General features: G+C 37.4%; 1 protein-coding gene across 1 annotated transcript in view; it reads left to right on the forward strand.

Annotated features, from left to right (window-relative positions):
- Positions 1–18,533, forward strand: part of ADCYAP1R1 (ADCYAP receptor type I) — a 142,190-nt gene that overhangs the window by 110,602 nt on the left and 13,055 nt on the right. Inside the window, exons 12-14 of the mRNA XM_068405630.1 lie at positions 2,581–2,641; positions 7,035–7,104; positions 9,127–9,218. Of these exons, the coding sequence (XP_068261731.1) occupies positions 2,581–2,641; positions 7,035–7,104; positions 9,127–9,218 (223 nt within the window). The remainder of the gene's footprint in view (positions 1–2,580; positions 2,642–7,034; positions 7,105–9,126; positions 9,219–18,533) is intronic.

Raw genomic sequence — 18,533 nt, forward strand, 5'->3', positions numbered from 1 at the left:
AGCAAAGGTACAGAGAAGAAAGATGAGAACAAGTGATCAGAAATAACCTATGGCATATAAAGGCTATCAGAAAAGGATGGCTGTTGGAAAAGTCTATTGGAAAAGAAATTATTGGAAAAGGATGTTCAAAGTTCCCTTTGTACTATCCACAGAAGTATAAACACATAGCTGAGAGATAAGGCTGTTTTCACAGAGAACTTGAGGGTTATGTACATGAAAATGTGACAAGTATAAAAGAAAACAATGTGTAAATCTTTGCACATTGAACATAAATCAGAGGTTGGGTTCCTTTAATTAAGTCTGCACAAATTTCATGTCTGTAGGTTTGTCTGAATGTGAGAATATTGCATCACAGCATATTAACTGAATTTTTTTTTTAAACCATAATGAAAGAACTACCCAGCTGGATTCATTCTGTAATACAACCTCAAAATATTTAGTCTTGAGTTGAATACCATAAATAATATGTAGCTGTTCAATTTATATATATCACTTCACATTCAAAGCAGTATCAATAATATCCATTAATAACACTAAGAGAATCTCCAAGTGTGGATGGTTTTGGTTTTGTTTTGTTTTTTAAATACAGTATTTTCTCAGCTCCTGCATATTTCCACTTGAATAGCAGTTTCCCTAACGTGGTAGGAGCAATTGACACTTTGCAAGAACAGAAGCAGTTCCAGACTCTGGATGCAAGTCACGTAGGGCAAAAGCAGCCCCTCAGCTCAGAGCTGATGGGGAAGGAGTTGCATTGAAGCAGCAATAAACGAGAGCTCAGCATTTTGCAGCATCGGGATGTTTATCTGTTTCTTAAAGCGTGCTGAGCACATCAGTGTTCTTATTTGATTAATGAGACCTACATATGGCTATGTCGATCCAGACAATTTTTTCCTCTTAAATATGCAATATGCTGGTAAGTTCTCTGGATGGAGTGAGATTGAGATGTCTCCTAATGCCTGCTCCTTACTCAGGGCAGAAATACAGTCAGCAAGACTAGCTCTCTTCTGAGCCTTTGAGGCTTGTCTGTTTTCTAATGTTACTCAGAAGCTGAAAAGAAAGTGATAAAGATATATATATCTCTCTTTTGATAATGAAAAGTAATGTGAGTATATGTATATTCATATAGCAGATAGTTCAAAACCCCAAGCTGATCTGAAATGTGCTTTTTGAATTACATTTTTATGACACATTTATTCTAATTCTGCCTTTCTGCCCACGTTTCAGACTTGGAACATCAAAAGTTATATAGTGCAAATCAGTGCAAACTAGATAGCACGTCAGACCCATGACTGATATTTAAAGACTATTATTGTGCATCTGTTAAGTGCACAAAGATCTCAATGTTTTCTAGGTATTCTTATGCGAGAAAAGCAGACTTCAATTTAAATTAAATATGCATGATTTCTTCTCCCCAAAGCCTGTCATTTTATTTCTTTTTATAATTTCAAATATTTCTGTGTGTGCTTTTTTAAAGGATGAGGGCTTCATCAGTCATCTGGGTCTAACAGGGATATTTTTATTTCTGATAGCAGGAATATGAGATTTGACAGAGACTCACTTAAGTGGATTCAGTCAAATTACTAATTAACGTGACATCAACACAGCCTCGCAAAACGTATGAAACATAATTGTTCCTGTCAACTTATGACAGTCTTGTTCACCGCTGCAAGCTGTATTTATCAAGGTCCTTGTTTTGTTTCCTTCTTAGCACTTTTTATCTTTCCAGTAGTGCCTGAATAGATGTAGGCAGTTTCCTAGTCGAAGATTTTATTTGCCATAAAATGTAGACTTGACTTACCCAGAGTTTTCTGGCAAGACTGCGTTACTTTATAAAAATATTTCCACCAAAAACCTGCACTTTTACTCTTTTCAGAAAGGAAAATAAATCTGGGTTTCTCAGTGGATTTTTACTATTTTGATTTAATTTGTATTTTTTATGTGTTTTTTTAAAGAGTAAATAAATATCTGAAATAGAAATTAAAATTATGCTCCCAGTATTCTCTTTTGGGGCTTTGGGATTTGTTTTTTTTTAATGAAAAAAGAAGAAACATTCCTGTGAGTAATGGAATACTATCCTCTACTGATTCCTTTTGGTTGAATAAGTAAAGCAAAATCAGTTATTTACACAATAACAGAGAAAATGCAATATATGCAAATGGTTTACAATGAAACCACATAAGAATGCAAAGAATACCATAATGTCATTACAGCTCAACATCTGCCACTCTGCAATTATTGCATAATTACAGTAGCTCTAGACACGGAAGCTGATGTCACTGCTTTTATTTTGTACAGACTATGCTTTAATGTTCGTGCAACAAGATGCAGAACAACAACTTTGAGAAATAATGACTGGAAATGTCATTCTTTCCTGTTATCAGTTTTACTTCTGCAGTCCCACCAAGACTAACCCATCCTCTGACTGAGACAGATGTTTCTAGAGCTCTGGGATTAATGTTATGAATCGCATTTTTTTCGTGCACGAGTGCTCTTAGGAAATAAAAGTGGAGAGGTTGCAAGAAATGTTCATTGCTGAGTACTAAACATGTACTAACAATATCACCATCTCATCTTCTGCAGGTACCCCAACCATTTGTGTCACTGTCTGGGCAGTGCTGAGACTTCACTTTGATGATACTGGGTAGGTATCGCTGCATGGGAAACCGTTTCACATGCATTCAGCACAATGGCAAGGGTGAAACAGAAATATAGTGATCAGAGGACCTGACTAATTTCTCCTTCCATTTCTGAGACTGATTTGTGTATGCCAGTAGTTCAGGTCCAGTGTTCAACCTAGAGTGCTTTCCTGTTCGGCTGCATAAATAGCCATAGTTTGATGTTTATGTCCCTGTCTCACTGGTGAATGAATGAAAAAAGATGTAAGCACCTACCCTGTAAACCTGCAGCTGACCCAGTGGCCCTCCATTCCCTGCTCAGATAAATTAGTGGAGTCCAGGATATGGTTTATCTCATCTTAAAAAAGCTGTCAGGTGAATCACACCTGTGACTGTCTTCTCCTCTCCAACTGATTATGAAGGAAGGCGAATGTGATGAGCTCATCTGTAAAAATTATTGCAGATATCTCTGATGTGATGAGTGGAATCTGCACAAGGAGTTGCTGAACTTTGATTTACAAAGGTAATTACAAGTTTAGCTTCCCCTTAGAGTTTTCTTCCAGAAATCTAATGGGGGAGATGAGTAGAGGTTAGCAGAAATCAACATCCTGTCTTCTGTGTGGAAAAAAAAAAAAGAGGAAATTGAATCATTTCAGAAAGAATTCAAGAGGGTAGACTCCACTCAAATGGTCTATTTCTGTAGGGAAAAAAACCTGCAAAGATCCTGTATCCTTTTCTAAAGGACTAGAAGGAAAGGTTGCACCCAGAGGTGGCCCTGCACATCTCGGTAGATTGACTGGTCTGATAGAGCAGCAGACATAGCTGGTAGGAATGGACATGAACATACACCTTGGAAATACAAACTTAGCAATGTTTTTTTCATGACAGCTATGTTTGAAAATGGTAAAATATTAGGAAAAATGCTGGGAATGAGGAAGTCTGAAGTTGGGCTAGATGATTATTGTAGATCTCTTCCAACTGAAATAGTCTAGTCTAGTCTAGTCTAGTCTAGTCTATGCTATGCTATGCTATGCTATGCTATGCTATTCTATTCTATTCTATTCTGTTCTAAAATTTGGAAAATCCAGCAGTGGTGCTTTGAAAACCTCAATCTGAGTGAAAGATGTCATTTCCAAGTCCCATTTCTGAGAGACTTAGGTTTATGTTTTAATCTCACACTGGAGATACCTGGATCCAAAATTTGCACAAGACTCACTGTTCTGTCAGGTTTTCTTCATCCTTGGTCTTTCATGCTCTTTTTGGAAAGCACATAAAGCCCTTCCTCCACTGGGGATGCCAGTGCTTTGACCCAATGTTCTATTTTGACATTAAAACAAATTAAATCATTTATTTCCATGCAAAACAAGCCAGAAACCCCTGTTGTGTCATTATTATGATTACAGCACTGGTCCTAAATGCATTAATTTCTCTTAGCAGTCCAACCAGTCCTTGCATTTTGTGAGTAGGGGGAATGTCTCACAGAAGGAAAAAGAACAAAAAAAAACAAAAAAAACCCTTTCTTTTCTTTTAATTAGAGAAACTATTTAGCATGCAACGCATTTAGACAGATTCTAGCTGAGCGTCTCAGTGGTTACTTTGTAAAAATCAGGAAGCATTGTTTTGAGGGTCGAGGAGAAACCAGCATGAGCCTGAAAACATTGCAGAAATTACTGAAGTGGGAAACCAGAGTCGCAAAGGCATGGACTAAAACACAGACTCTCAGTCTGCGTCTCCTCCTGCTTGCTCCTTATAAAACTGGCAGAGCTCCCTTGACTTCAGGTCCTGATTCATGTCACTGTAAGTGACAGGTTTGTGGAGACAGACGCAACTGTCTGTTTATCCGGAGCTGTGCTACTGAATTAAATGGAGTTATTCCAGATGCACACCAGAGATGTAACAGAGATCAGACTCTGGCCTTTTCAAATGGAAATCACATTCCTCCCCTATCCCACTGGCTCCCTTCCCTTCATCCATCCTCAAAAAGGGTCCTGTGTGTCTGACCTCCACTGTAGCAATGCGTTTGAAAGAAATTAGGGAGCCTGTTTATGTGGTACAGCTTGTTGGCTGATCTTACAGACTGTTCTGCTGTGCACTGTTTTTTTTTCCTTCTGGTCATGTTCGTCTGAGGAGACAATGGTGTTTCTTCCATCACTTCCATCCTATAGATGTCACAGGGACTGGACCAAAAAAGTCCTTGAAAAAACCTTTGTGTGAGCTTGATCTAATTCATTGTTGACATCTATAAGGTAGACATTGGCAACCGAGCTTGCTGGGGACATAACCTGTAAAAGGAGGGGGATAGGTCTAAGAAGAATAAGCATTTGTAGAGAATGATATATCACCCCAGAGTACACATTTAAAGAACAGCAGTGTGGAAAAAAAACCCCCAACAACATACAAGTGTCTATTTGTCCCAACCAGAGTCTGGGATAGTTAGCTGGGCTGTAGATGTATTCATTATAGATGACTGGAACTAGAGCAGGTAGATTCCGTCCCCTGTAATTTCTCATTTCTACACAGACAAATTGCCATATATCAATGCCTGTTTGTACAGCCAGATTAATATTAGAATTTGCCCAGATTCTTCCAGCATTGGTCAACTCACTGAAGACTTTCAGGGTAGATTTAATGTGCATCTTAGAGAGGTTGAACTCTACCAATGGTGGGTAATTTTCAGAAGAGGCCCCCTAATTTATAAATGCATAGAAAGAATTAAAAACATAATTGGTGATTTTAGATGCTTTTGTTTTGTGGCATACAAATGTTGATAGCTGAAAAGAACCTGATTTCCAGACTGTGGGTGAGAAGGAGTTCCCTCTGAACTTGTGTCCCCTTTCAAATAGTTTAAGTTGGGCATCCAAAGTGAGGTAATTCAGAACTGTTACTTTGCATTTAAAAATCTCAGCCATCAGTCCCATAGATTTTGGGGGATTTTAAGTTTCTAGGCTTTGTAGATAGAAGCAAAAATACATAATTTTCTGTGCGTTTGACATCTCAGCTGTAAATTTTTCTCTCTTCTCACCAGCACTACGACACACATCCTTATTGTTGCTTTTATGGGAATCCAGTAAAATATTGCATATATAAATTCAAACAAAATTTCTAAACCAGACATCACTCAGCTCCTTGGATTTCTCTCACATGCACTTTGATGATGGAATTTTAACTCTGCCTCCTCACACTTACACATATGTATAGTTTTGTTTAAAATAAAGAATTTCATTTTTCCCCCAGATGCTACCAAACTATCATTTAAATGTCACAGAAGTTGCATTAAGCTCTTATAAGATCAGCAGTGTTTTATTCTCGTATGCTCTTTCGAATTGTTTCTTGGCATCTGACAAATGCACCATGACAACCACTGCTGAGACTTTTGGCTGTTGTCCCAGTGGGAGGGAAACCCTCCCTTCTCAGAACTGCAGGTACAAACTATACATTTTTCTGTGATTTTATGTTTTCCAGAGGGAAACATGAGGGGAAGAAAGGAGAGACAAAGAAAAGACATTTTTTAACTGACAATCAAATTCGTAATGGCTTAAAATAATGTAGCAGGGGTGGTGTGGCAGGGGACATAAAATTTTTTCTAGCTTTAAAAATATATGTTAAAGTTAAAAACTCATATGAATATAGATCCTGTGAATAGCTTTCTCTACAAATGAATGTCCAAATGAATCTATATGGAATAAACTTCAGCAGAATCCTTTGCTGAATCTGGAGGAAGATTTTAATGCTGAGGTAGAAATGCCATTTTATTTGTGATCATTCACTCCCAACAGCTTAGAAAAGGAGCTGCCCCAACTATTGTCCAGTACTTGAACCTTCTTAGATGAATCCTTGCTCCTTGGTAGGACTTGCAACACAATTACTGGAAAATCGTTCCTATATGTGAATACAAGCAGTCTGTAGTACATCCTTATGTACTAGATATGTATAAGACTCCTCATGTCAGGGTCAGGAACCAACATTCCTATCTGTTTACCCTGGAAAAGTAACTGAGACATCAAACTTTGGAATAACCATCTCTTACCCTTCGAGGTATCCCTGTCTTTTTTTCCCTTCTACTGAGATCTTAGCTTAAAGGGACAATTTTACAGTTGTACTGTGTGTAGACACAGAAACACACATAAAGGCATTTTCCAAAATGACTAAACTGTTTAGTAAGAGGTGCCATTGAAATTGCCACAAAAATACTTATTTTACTTTCAGATAAGTCAGGTAAAGGTTGTAAAAGAAAGCTACAACAGGGACAGACTAAAGAACTAGTACCTTTGAACCCAAATAAAATAATTTAACTACAAGACCAATCTCCTACTCTCTGCTTCCTTAAAAATTGTTGTAAGTTTATTAACCACCTTGTTATATCTTTATCTTTCTCTTTCCTTCTCTTTCCCCATCCCTTTCTTTCATTAACGACTGCAGCTGCTGGGACATGAATGATAACACTGCCTTGTGGTGGGTGATCAAGGGTCCTGTGGTTGGATCAATCATGGTAAGTAGCACTTGGAATGAGGCGCTTCCTCAACACTTCTGAGGGCAAATAACTGATGCAAATAGCTTCAAATGGTTTTCCAAACTATGCTGCATCAGCTGTGCTGGTCTCGTGGACAGCTTGTCTGAATGTCCACCGTTTGCCATCCACAATGCTAAGTAATTCCATCGTTATAAAGGAGGTTTAGTACAAGTTAAATGATAGTGAACTGCCTGCAAGCAAAGCCTATGTAGACAAGGACTTATTCAGTTGCTTAAACAGATACCAAATGCTATAAGTAAGATCTTAGGGCATATGGAGCATTTGCCTGTAGGTGGCAGATATGACATAAGATGTATGTCAATCCTGTGTCATTTGCACTGGCAGCTGAAGGCCAAGTGGGACAACCCAGGGCATCTAAAAAAATACTAGATGCCAGTGACCAGGAAAGTGGACTGTGACTGTTGAATGGAATTAATTTCACACCTACATTTATTTATCTAATATTAGCTTTGTCAGCAAGGTATCTAAGCTCTCTTTAGTTGATGGAGGTCTTGGGTTTGACTCAAATGATGCTAGATACCTGTGTGTGGATGATTGACAGGTTCTAAAGTACCCTGTTTGGGCTCCAGCTGCTACCCCAAAAGAATATGGGAATTTTAAAACGGTGTTGGGCTCCTCCAGTTAGGAAATTAAATTGAGCCGCTAGACAATTTGGTTAGCAGCACCTGAAAAGCTCTTTGACTTACCACATGTAGGTGTCTAATTCTGCACATGCTAAGTTGCTCTCCGTGCTCCAGTGACAGCACTGGCCAGGTCTTCATTGGCTGTTGTGGGAATTTAGACATCCATCTCACTGGTAGCTATCTACATGTAGGTGCTTTAATCGTGTTTGGTGCTTTTAAGTATTTAAGTATTTTAAGTATTTGGTCCTTTTAAGTATTTGGACAGCTTTCTAAAGTACAGTAACATTCAGACACATTAAAGGTGATTCAGCTAATAACACTGAAGGGTAGCGAGATGGAGAAGGTCCAATGGTCCATTGATGTATGTGAATTTCCATGCTTTGCAGTCATATTCTATGAAAGATCACATTCTGGCTTTGAGGAATCAGTTATACCTGGCTTCTGTTGAAGGCATTAAAGATTCAAGCAACTAGCAAGGGATGACTGGGCTTCTCCATTCTTTTGTAGTCCTCAGAGCAAATAGAAAATTCTTCTGGAAGAGATACTCACATCTAGTTTAAGTTCTTGGTCTCCTTACAGGAGTAAAAGTTTGCATAAGGGACCAACTTAAATTTCCCACTGTTTTCTTCTGGCTTTAAGAAGCTATGGAGTTTGTGACAGCCAAATCTGAAGACAAATCATTGAAGAAAACTGACTTTATTAATCTCCAGATTTTTAAAACTGTATCTGTAATTACATGATTCTATGAAAGACAAGATGCCCAGGATGACACAAAACTAAAAGACATGAAGATGAACATTAACAACCACGCCCCAACCCACACACATACCTCCCCTCCCAAAAACATTAGAGTTCATCTCATCTTGGGCCAGATTCAGCCAAGCAGTGGGGAAGTGACACAACTCGGGATTTTCAGGAAGGGGGAGACACTAGATTATGACTGATGGATACTGCTAAACTGAGAAGTATCTTATATCAGAGAACGGTATTTAAAGATGCTTTCACTGTTGAGATCTTTGCTACATGGTTTTGATGTGCAGGGATCTTTCTTTTTATTCTTTGCATTGGTTGATAATGAAAAATGTTAAAACCTTTTTACTTTTGTTTGTCTTATCTGGTGCTTGGGACTGAAGAAATTCTGCCTTACTTTAGTTGCTGCAAGGGGAATAGTTTTGCCTGGAAAGGGAGTGATAAGACCCTTGTAAAGTTACTGCATTACTTCTGACCCTATAAAACCTCTAGAGTGCAGTTTGGAGAAGAATAAGGCAATCGAGCCAGCAAGTCACTGGGAATGTCTTGTTCTCGTACTTGAAAAAATACATAATTGTCATAACTTTTTCCTTTCTTTTTCCCCTAGATAAACTTTGTGCTTTTTATTGGCATAATTGTGATACTTGTGCAGAAACTCCAGTCACCTGATATTGGGGGCAATGAATCCAGCATTTACTTGTAAGTACAAATAAAGCAGTAATCAATTTAGATTTCTAATATACACATAGGAAAAAAGACAAAGTCAAAAAGACACCTCAGCTGATTAATTTGATTTGCAAAATGAGTCACAAGACCTATTAAATTACTTTGGTTGATTTTTACTTTTTTTTAAATCCAAAAGCCATTAAAGTGCATTTTAATGCCAGCTTTCACCTTGCTTTAAAAGGCCTAGAAAATAAACATAAATACAAGATTAAAAAAACAAACAAACAAACAAAAACTTCTTTACAGGTCAGTTATCTGGGAATTAACATACTGACCAGGCATAAATATTATACTCATGGAAAAGTCTGCTGTGCTTCATACATTCCAGGGACAGGGTCCAAAGTTCATTGAAAGCAATGAGATTTGGCAAAAATATTTCATTAATTTTGCACTGAATTCTGATTTAGGAAGATCTCCTAAAGTTGCTCATGTTCATGTTTCTTGTAACCTTTAATGCATTCCGCTTAAGCCAAACAATTCCCCCACACACCTAGAATTCCTTAAAAATGCACAACAAATCCTAAAACTTTTCTCTAGAAGTTTTAAAACTTTGCTTGTGATTTACATTTTTTTAAAGCTGACATCCTTTTTGTTAGTTTCTACCTCATTCGAGGACAGAGATTGGCCCTTGGAGACGGTCATCATTCCCATTTTGAGTGCATGCAGTCTTTCTCCATATAAAAATTATATAAACATTTTGAATAACTAGGATATGTGGCAGCATATTTGGTGTTTTGGCTTTTCAGCCTAAACACCATGCACATTTGCTCTGCAATTTTTTGTGAGCTCTAACGATTTCTATCAGTCATAAACATAAGGAGACTGTTTGATTTAGCACTGGATTCCAGGTGAAAAAAGTCATGATGCAAACCTTAAATAAAAATAAAAGATGTCAGGGTGAAGTAGGAGCTCCTTATTTTGTAGTACTTTTTTTTAGATTATCCAGTGATCAATTTCACCCCAAGTAACCACACTCATAGTATAATGATGTCATCCATCTAAATGACAATTTTCAGGGAAAAATATGTCCTCCAGCTGCCTATTTTTCTTCCCTTCTTTCCTATTGTTCTGTTTACATTTACATGAAATAATATCTTATGCATCACTTTTTCATGTCTGTAGTCAGACATCCACTTACTGAAAGTACTGCCCTTGAACCTTGCTCTAAACTGTGTTTCCATAGACAAAAACAATGCTTTGAATTCATTCTGCAGATGGATGTATCTCAGAATTAAAACTCAGGAGAAGGTGTAGTGAATAGATTAACCGTATGCATGGTTTGCCTAGGGCTTGCATGAAGGCTTCCCATATATGTGCTGTTGGGAAGTCGTCCACTGAATCTTGGATTGTAATTAACACCCAGGATGTGCAGAGCTAGTTCTGATTGTGACGTGCTAAGTGCATGCTTGGTGTCTGCTGCACATCTCTCACATATGAAGCAAATCATGCCATAGACTCCAGTGATTTAACTAGATTATAAAAAATCCTTGTCATTTTTGATCAATATGGTGACTGGGTTTTACTGATATTTTTCCTATGTGTATAGTTAGCCACCAAAACCAAGAGAAAACATCATATTTTCTGTTTCATTCGCTGCCATTATTTTTCATATTTTTTTGCAAATTTATAAATGAGTGTGTATAAATTGATCTTGCATTTATGTATGTGTTATGAAGTGGAGTGTTGTTTATCCAAACAGATTCGACAACAGAAAAGTCACATAGAAATGATAAAAAGAAATGAAATGAATAAGTCTATGCAGATATACATCAGGCATATTCAATATTTGTGTACATATATCTTATAAAAAGAGAGCTCTTATAACGAAGAAAAAAGGTAGATCATAGTATGGTTATGTCACCATATTGAAATCTCTGTGACATTTAAACTGTGGTCCATATTAAGCATTTTCCATGTGCTGTTTTGGTGTTTCAAACTATTAAATGTCATCCCATCAGACCAAATTCTCCATCCAGATCTTTATTCTTTTTTAATAGTTTGCCTTTAGTATATGAGACAGATCAGTTGTGGTTGAGGAATGACGTTCAGCCTGTCTCTGAAGGTATTATCACATGATATCTGCAGGAGTGATTGAGATTTACTCTGGTATTAATCTTCCATTCTTTGCAATAACCCTTTAGCCAGGACTTCCATCATCAAAGAGAAAATAAAAGATCCCACAAAAATTTGGTTATTGATTTTGGGTAGGATTTATTTTCTTCTTATGTGTATTGTATATGTTTATGTTCAGGCCCTTTTAATGTTTATTTTTGTAAGGAAAATCTACCTGTAGTTATACTTTATAAACATTATGGTCACAGTTCTGCAAATCACTTAAGCCTGTATTTGGCTTTAAAAGCCTTAGGGACGTGCTTAAATGCAAAGATTATTTATATATTGTTACCACTGTGCACTCATCATTAAAAATTCTCACTACTGAAGTTAGCTGCGAGCTATGACAGGAACACGACAGAAGAGTGCACTACTGGGGAACTAATGCTTAATTAATATAGTGTAGCCACTAAAGATTGTAAGACTTGCTTAAAAAAAAACCCCAAACAATAATTTGTATAATTTACAGCACAATAATGAGTGCTTTACTCCCATAAAAAATCAGACTTTCTCTCTGAATAACCTGATGATCATTATATGCAATAGCCTTTGCCTTTGGGCTGACAAAAACTTGGAAATATGTATTCCTAACAAGTTTCTGCAGCAGTTAAATGCTTTAGTGATTGTAAATTTCTATTTTATCCACTTGTATGTTCAGTCATTCGTTACCAGTCATGTGCCTAATCGATCTTTCTTCGTCCATTGAGTTCCCCCTCAAAGCTGCCTGCATGGTGCTGATCCCATTTCAGACTGAACTGCTCAAAACTTGTCAGATTCTGAGAGAACAATAACTCCATCGTTCTTTTACTGACATGTTAGACAGAAACTCTCCTTATGGCTGAAATGATTAGGGGCTAGATTCATCAAAACTATCTAAACAGCTGAGGTAGGAATTAAAAAGGAAATAGAAGCCACCCTTTTTAATATTAATTTTAATTTTAAGATTCTTTCTGTTTTTTTCCTGAGAACCCTAAGCAGCTTTCATACATCCTCCCAGTAGTCATCATAATCATTATTTACTTTTTAGTGTTAGGAGTGAACTGCCAAAAGCATAAAAAAGACATAACTTTGTTTCTTGAACCATGTTCAGTTTCAGTTAACCTTGTGTCAGTCCTGAAAAATTCCACCAAATTAAGCATCAAACCAAAGCAAGTCCAGTAATGCAAATGCAACAGATTTTTATCTGAGTGAGAAGTTCTGAGATCCTCAGGTGCTGGGGAAGCATAAAGTAACATTGATTGTATTTTTAGTGTAATTAAGACAACTATCTGCATAGTTCAGACAGATTTCTTGTGAATGAACTGCATAAACAATTGTAATGTGCCATGGTCATGGACATGATATACTTAATCCTATAGTACAATGTCTTGTATTTGTACCTGTATATTCAGTCCAGTTAGATTTTACTTAACGTGCTTCCAAACAGAAAGGACTGCCTGATTTTTAGCAACCTCCAATTGGACAGTTAGTAAATATTTTGAAGAAGTAGTAGATTATGTAGGGACACTGTTACACCATACACTGAAAGCCAAGTAGCACCACATCAGAAGTCCATGAATCCAATGTGCACTCACAGTTCTGGGGGCTGGAAACACATGTTCACAACCCTACTATGGCTGTTTCAGCACACAGTGCGTTGCATCATCACATTATTTGCATGGATTTTCATACATCAGTCCTTTGGAATTTTAGGAAATAATAAATAGAACTGGCAAGGCTTCCAGCCAATAGTGTGTAACATGGTACGTCAGCATCTGCTTTGAGGCATCCTGGTTTTGGTCAAGTTGTTGTAGAGAAAGTTCATTCACCCTTAAAAAAAAGCCATATTGCTAAAGAAATGCTTAGACAAAGCTTATGTCCGTGCTATTATTTTCACGAGCATTGTTGCGTTGATGAAAGAGTCATTACAGACAGAAGAACATCTAACAATATCACTACCATGAACCGCTGCAGTATTTAAGTAGGTCTGCATGATGTAGATGCATGCTGGAATAACCCTTAGGATTAAAAAGGCCCACACATTTCCATCAAGTCTTTGCTTATTCATTCATTTTTGACGATCAAACGCATTTAACTGAAAAAGCTGCTTTTTTTTTTCAGTTCCAGTTTATCATGAACAGTATAATTTGGGAGGGGGAAGCTTGTTTCTGCTTTTGCTTTAACAGATCCTTCATAAATTTTGTATCACATGTTGAAAACTCAATGAAAAGAAAATAAACCCCACATATATCTAGCTAATTCAGGTCTATGTCATTCCTCCAATCAGCATCTTGCTGGAAAGAAAGGAGAAACATGGCATATATCATAGGTAGGTATGATTTTACATATGGTGCAACCTAGAGGGTTAGGGCAGGAGAAGCAATGTTGTAACACAAATGTTTTGGTAAACAACACTCCTCTACAGTTCACCTACAAAGTCACTGGACACTCAATGATTCATTCTGCTACCGCTTTGTCTTGCTGCAAGTGCTCAGACTGCCAACATTAGTAATTATTGACAGGATCTTCATGCCAGAAGTCTCATGTTTGACAAGAAAACGGCAGATGTTTGATGAACGGTATATTCTTTAGCACAGCAGTTTAATTTCTTAACCCCAGGTACTATCAGTTGAGTGCTGGGCTGCCCACTAACCCAGCAATGAAAGGAACTCGTGTCCCTGAGCTGACACTTTTCTATCACAAGAAAATACAATGGAAAACATAGACGATGACCATTTGGTGTCAGTGCATGATCAGCAAGGACCTAGTTCTCATTTTTAAGAAATGCTAGGAGAGTAGATGTTTGCAACTTTGACACTAATTCTTGACAGATTTATTTAACTCTGTAAAGAAAATGTTCTCATTCACAACTACTATACTTTTTATTTACATTTCCCAATACAATTTATTATTTTGGGTGTTGGTTTGCAAGTTTTTTGGTTTCTGTTTTGTTTGTTTTGTTTTTTTTTTGTGGGGGAGGGAGGTGTTAATTTGTGCCAAATCTTTTCGGGTAGGAATTGGAAAAAAATTGAGTGTACTCCTTAGGAATGTAAGTTCATGTAGGCTATGTACCATAATTAGCAAGAATATAATTACACAAGGATTTATTTCTTTTCAGATGAAGTAATTGAAAAAGTTATTCTGCTTTGATTATCTATTTATAGATTTGCTGTAGTCTGAACTGCGGTAAAATCAAACAGCACAGAATATTTAGTGTGTTTATAATGTTCCTGTGAGCCGTTATTCCTGTTGAACAGCTGAGGGTATGATGCACAAAGGTGGCTACTCAAAATCCCTCCCGGTGCCTGTGGCAGGTAGAGGAACATGGACATACGTCTTTGGTTGTCAAATCTAGCTTCCTATCCTAAATTCTGCCCTTTCATCTGGCATGCATCTTTAACATTCTTACAGTGATGATGCAACCAGATCTAAAACTATGTCCACTTTGAAAGTGGGTTTGTTATTTTGTGGGCCACTTGCCAGAGGGATATTCCAGAAGATCAAATCAATTTTTTTAAAGGAAATTCCATTGATATCAAATAACATGCAAGTGCTTTACTGGAGCTTTGACAGGCTCTGATTTTGAAATCGTTGATCACAAAACTTGTTTTTTTGTGGTTAAAAGATCATCTGTGATGAATGCAATGTTAAAAAGTGTTCTGCTTCTGTTATGTTGTAATCCTTAGAAGGTGGTTAGAGTACCAGTCCATTGTGCCTGCACACGTGATGTCTGTATGATGGAGGCTGACTCCTGTTATTTTCTGTTTTGAAGTAGTAATGAAAAATAGGATGACTTTGTCTTTAAATACTATTTGTGCACATTGCTGTAAGGTATTTTTGTGGACAATTTTGTGGTTTTAATGGAAATACTGAAAGGATACAACACCGATCTATGTGGTTGATGAACTAGCTGACTGTTTTGAAATCTGCCTAAGTTCCATGCTTAACAGTTCTCTAATGGCGACTTAAAATTCCCACTTGACTCCATGCTCTGTGGCAGCCTTAGAGAATGAGATTGTGTCCTAAATGAGCAAAGCACAGACTTTTTCCCCCATCTGTCACAAAAGCAAGACATGAACTGGAAAAGAGCGTGTTTGCATTGAAAGAGAAGCCACTAATAGATGATCCTTCTCTAGAAAGATCAAGGAGATGTGCAGGGTAGTGAGGGAGAGAACAATGCCATGTTATATTCAACACCGTGGTTCTCTTTATAGAAATGTTCCTTCTATTTTTTTAAGAGGCAACAGTAATGCAAAGCTTGATGCACTCTCAACAGTTCTGTCAAGGGTTGGATTAACCCTAACAGCCCTGTTTCCAAGGTGGTTTAGGCACAAAAAAAGGCTAAATAATGTCTTTTGAATTCCCGTTGAAGAGTTAGTAACATATATCTGGGTATTTCAGACCTAAATGTCTTTCAAAGCCAGTACCTAAAATATCATGGCTCGATTACCGTAGCTGGTATGGAAGAGCACTCATAACAGCTGAAGGCTCAAGCCAGAATGATTTATATATAAGTGGTCACATCTGTGCTTGTGTACCTGTGTAAATATAGACCTTTGCCAACACATGTACTGTCTGAAATGCGATATATATCTAAAATTGTTCCAGCGTTGCTTTTTAAAAGACTGCAAATACTTTAGCAATGTGCACAATATAAAGCTTCTCACTTTAATGTGAACCTAACTACACTTAACTAAACTCTCTGTCATGCTATAACGTTTGCCACACATTCAAGTTTACTCATTAGCAAAAATAAGGAAGCCTTCCTAAAGAAAACTGGGTACAGACCTCAAGTGTGTTTCTAAAGTCACTTCACTTCATCAAAGTGAATAACTTAATTTTGATCTGTATTGATAAACTTCAGTTGCCATGGAGATCAGCAGGATAGAGAATGTCCAGTGCCTAAGGCCGTATGTGTCCATTACCCATGGATTTGGGTACAGTGTTGTATTCTTTATCAGGGTAGTTTACTTACTGGGAAAGAATGGTTTTGGAGATTCAGATCATTTTTTAGAAACCTCAGATTGAGAGCTAACTTGGGAACATCCAAATCAGACCATTCTGGTGGTTTTCCTTTTCCTTCAAGCATTGCTCATAGCTAAGTTTGTTGTTTCAAATGCATTGTTAGGCTGAAAGGGATAGATCCGGAGTTTTATTTGTCCCCAAATCAGTTTGCACCTTTGTTTCTTTGAATCAGTTACTTAGTGTAAAGATAAACATAAAGTTGAAGCAACTGGTCATGCAGCGGTTGTTGCGAGACTGCAGACAATGGGGAATAATTCTGACATCTCTGATCTTGAATGTGCTTTCAACTTACATCAAAGCTTGATGCACACCAGCATCCATGGTCTTCCATTTACTTTTTGCAACCATTCATATTTTTGCCTCTACTATATGAGAACAAAAGGAGTTTGATTTCCCCTCAGTGTCTCTGCTTCTCCTTGCCATTGATTTCTTGTGTCTCTCTTCAGCAACTAACATGCATCACATCCAGCGGTTTTAGTTTTACATCTGAAGAATTATTAGGATGTACTCCAAGCAAGTACATAGTCCTTAGAGCCTGAGGTATGAAAGGGGCAAGACAGATGGTGCTGTCACAGTGTAGAAGGTTTTTTTAACTGAAAGGGTGAACTTCTCATGAGGCTCTTGTAACTAATAATGTTCATAAAAGGAACTATGTGGTGCAAACAGGGTAAATGGTTAATTGCCCAGGAACAAATTCTTCCTGCCTTGAAGAGCCCAAGTACACACCCAAAGGCCACCAGGTTACAATGGCTTAATATTGAATTAAGTCTCAGTTAAGGTGGTTTAAACAAATGTATACTACCTCAAGACTGGACCAATGCGAAGTTGTGCATGTGGTTCACACCATAGTCAGTACATCATTTGCTGTGCACCTGTATCATACTGAGAGATTTCCAAACTAATTCCTCTTACATATTTCCAATGAAAACACCAGAGTTGTTCAGCTGATTAAATGTCTGCAAGCCCAGGCCTTTTCAATGGAGGCAGGATTCTTTTTTTTCGTTAAGGAGCGTTATAAAGATGGGTTGAAACTTGCATCGTTGTCTGCAGGAATATCGTATAACATGTAAGGCAGATGAAGTAAAACAATGTAACTGAAGCTTCAGAGCTGCAAATTATATAAACCCATTGTAGCTACACCAATGCTGAGCTCCGCCAACTGACACGACTGAAACCTGTCTATAACACTTCAACATCCACTTCTTGTGCCAAACTGTGACAAGAAATACTCTGTGGGTTTTGCTCATTTGTTTGTTTTAAGGACAATGAGCTAATCACATTCTTGGATATTTTATGTCTGGATTTGGACACACATGTTCTTCATTTCAAACAGTAAACCTATATTCAAAACCATTTAAGAATCTTGTTTGTTGTGGTACATTTTTCTCACTAAACATGCTATTGTCTTCTACACTACAGTTATGTTACTGCACCTCCATCAGAATTATTCCATAATGCATGACATTAGTCTACGCTCTGGAGTCAGTGAGAATAATCAGTCAAGCTTGTTAGAACAGAATCTCCAGAGTTAATACAGAGGAAGGATCGGGACATGTAATCTGGAAGCTACAGTTCATTTAAAGACTGTTTTTGATGGAAGCATTCTGCTTTCTACTACCAGCTTTGTTCTTTAGAGCACAGCTATAATCTACAAGCAGTAATCCGGCTTCGGCCTCTGGAGACGTGATAGTGGTTTTCTCACAGACATACTGTTTCTGTGTCAAATTATTGTTGTAATTGCCTTGCTAGCTTTCAGTTACAATAGATTAAATCTAACTTTGGTGGAATTAAAAGTACACTCACATTAAGTGTATAGAGGACATTGAATGTTCTCTATAATGTGGGAGCTTTGAAATCCATAGAAGACCCTCGTGAGGGAGTCCTACATATGTCCTAGTTTTTAGCTTGAGGTTCATTGACTTTACAACTACATAGACACAAAAATTAAAATCTTCATGTTCCTCCAAATCACTGAAAAAAAAAAAGCAATCCACTGAGCTGTGTAAGACACATCTACTCAAAACAGTGAAGAGAAACAAAGCTGACCTCTCACATGTTAAACCCATGCAAGAGCCCTAAAAGAGGTAGAGATCAAAAAAGTCAGATGACTACCACCCATTAAAGTCAACTGATTTTAATGTGTTTTGGACAAGGACTGTAAAGCAGACCTCA

The sequence above is a fragment of the Nyctibius grandis genome, chromosome 7 (assembly GCF_013368605.1).
Source record: "Nyctibius grandis isolate bNycGra1 chromosome 7, bNycGra1.pri, whole genome shotgun sequence".
Taxonomy (NCBI): domain Eukaryota; kingdom Metazoa; phylum Chordata; class Aves; order Nyctibiiformes; family Nyctibiidae; genus Nyctibius; species Nyctibius grandis.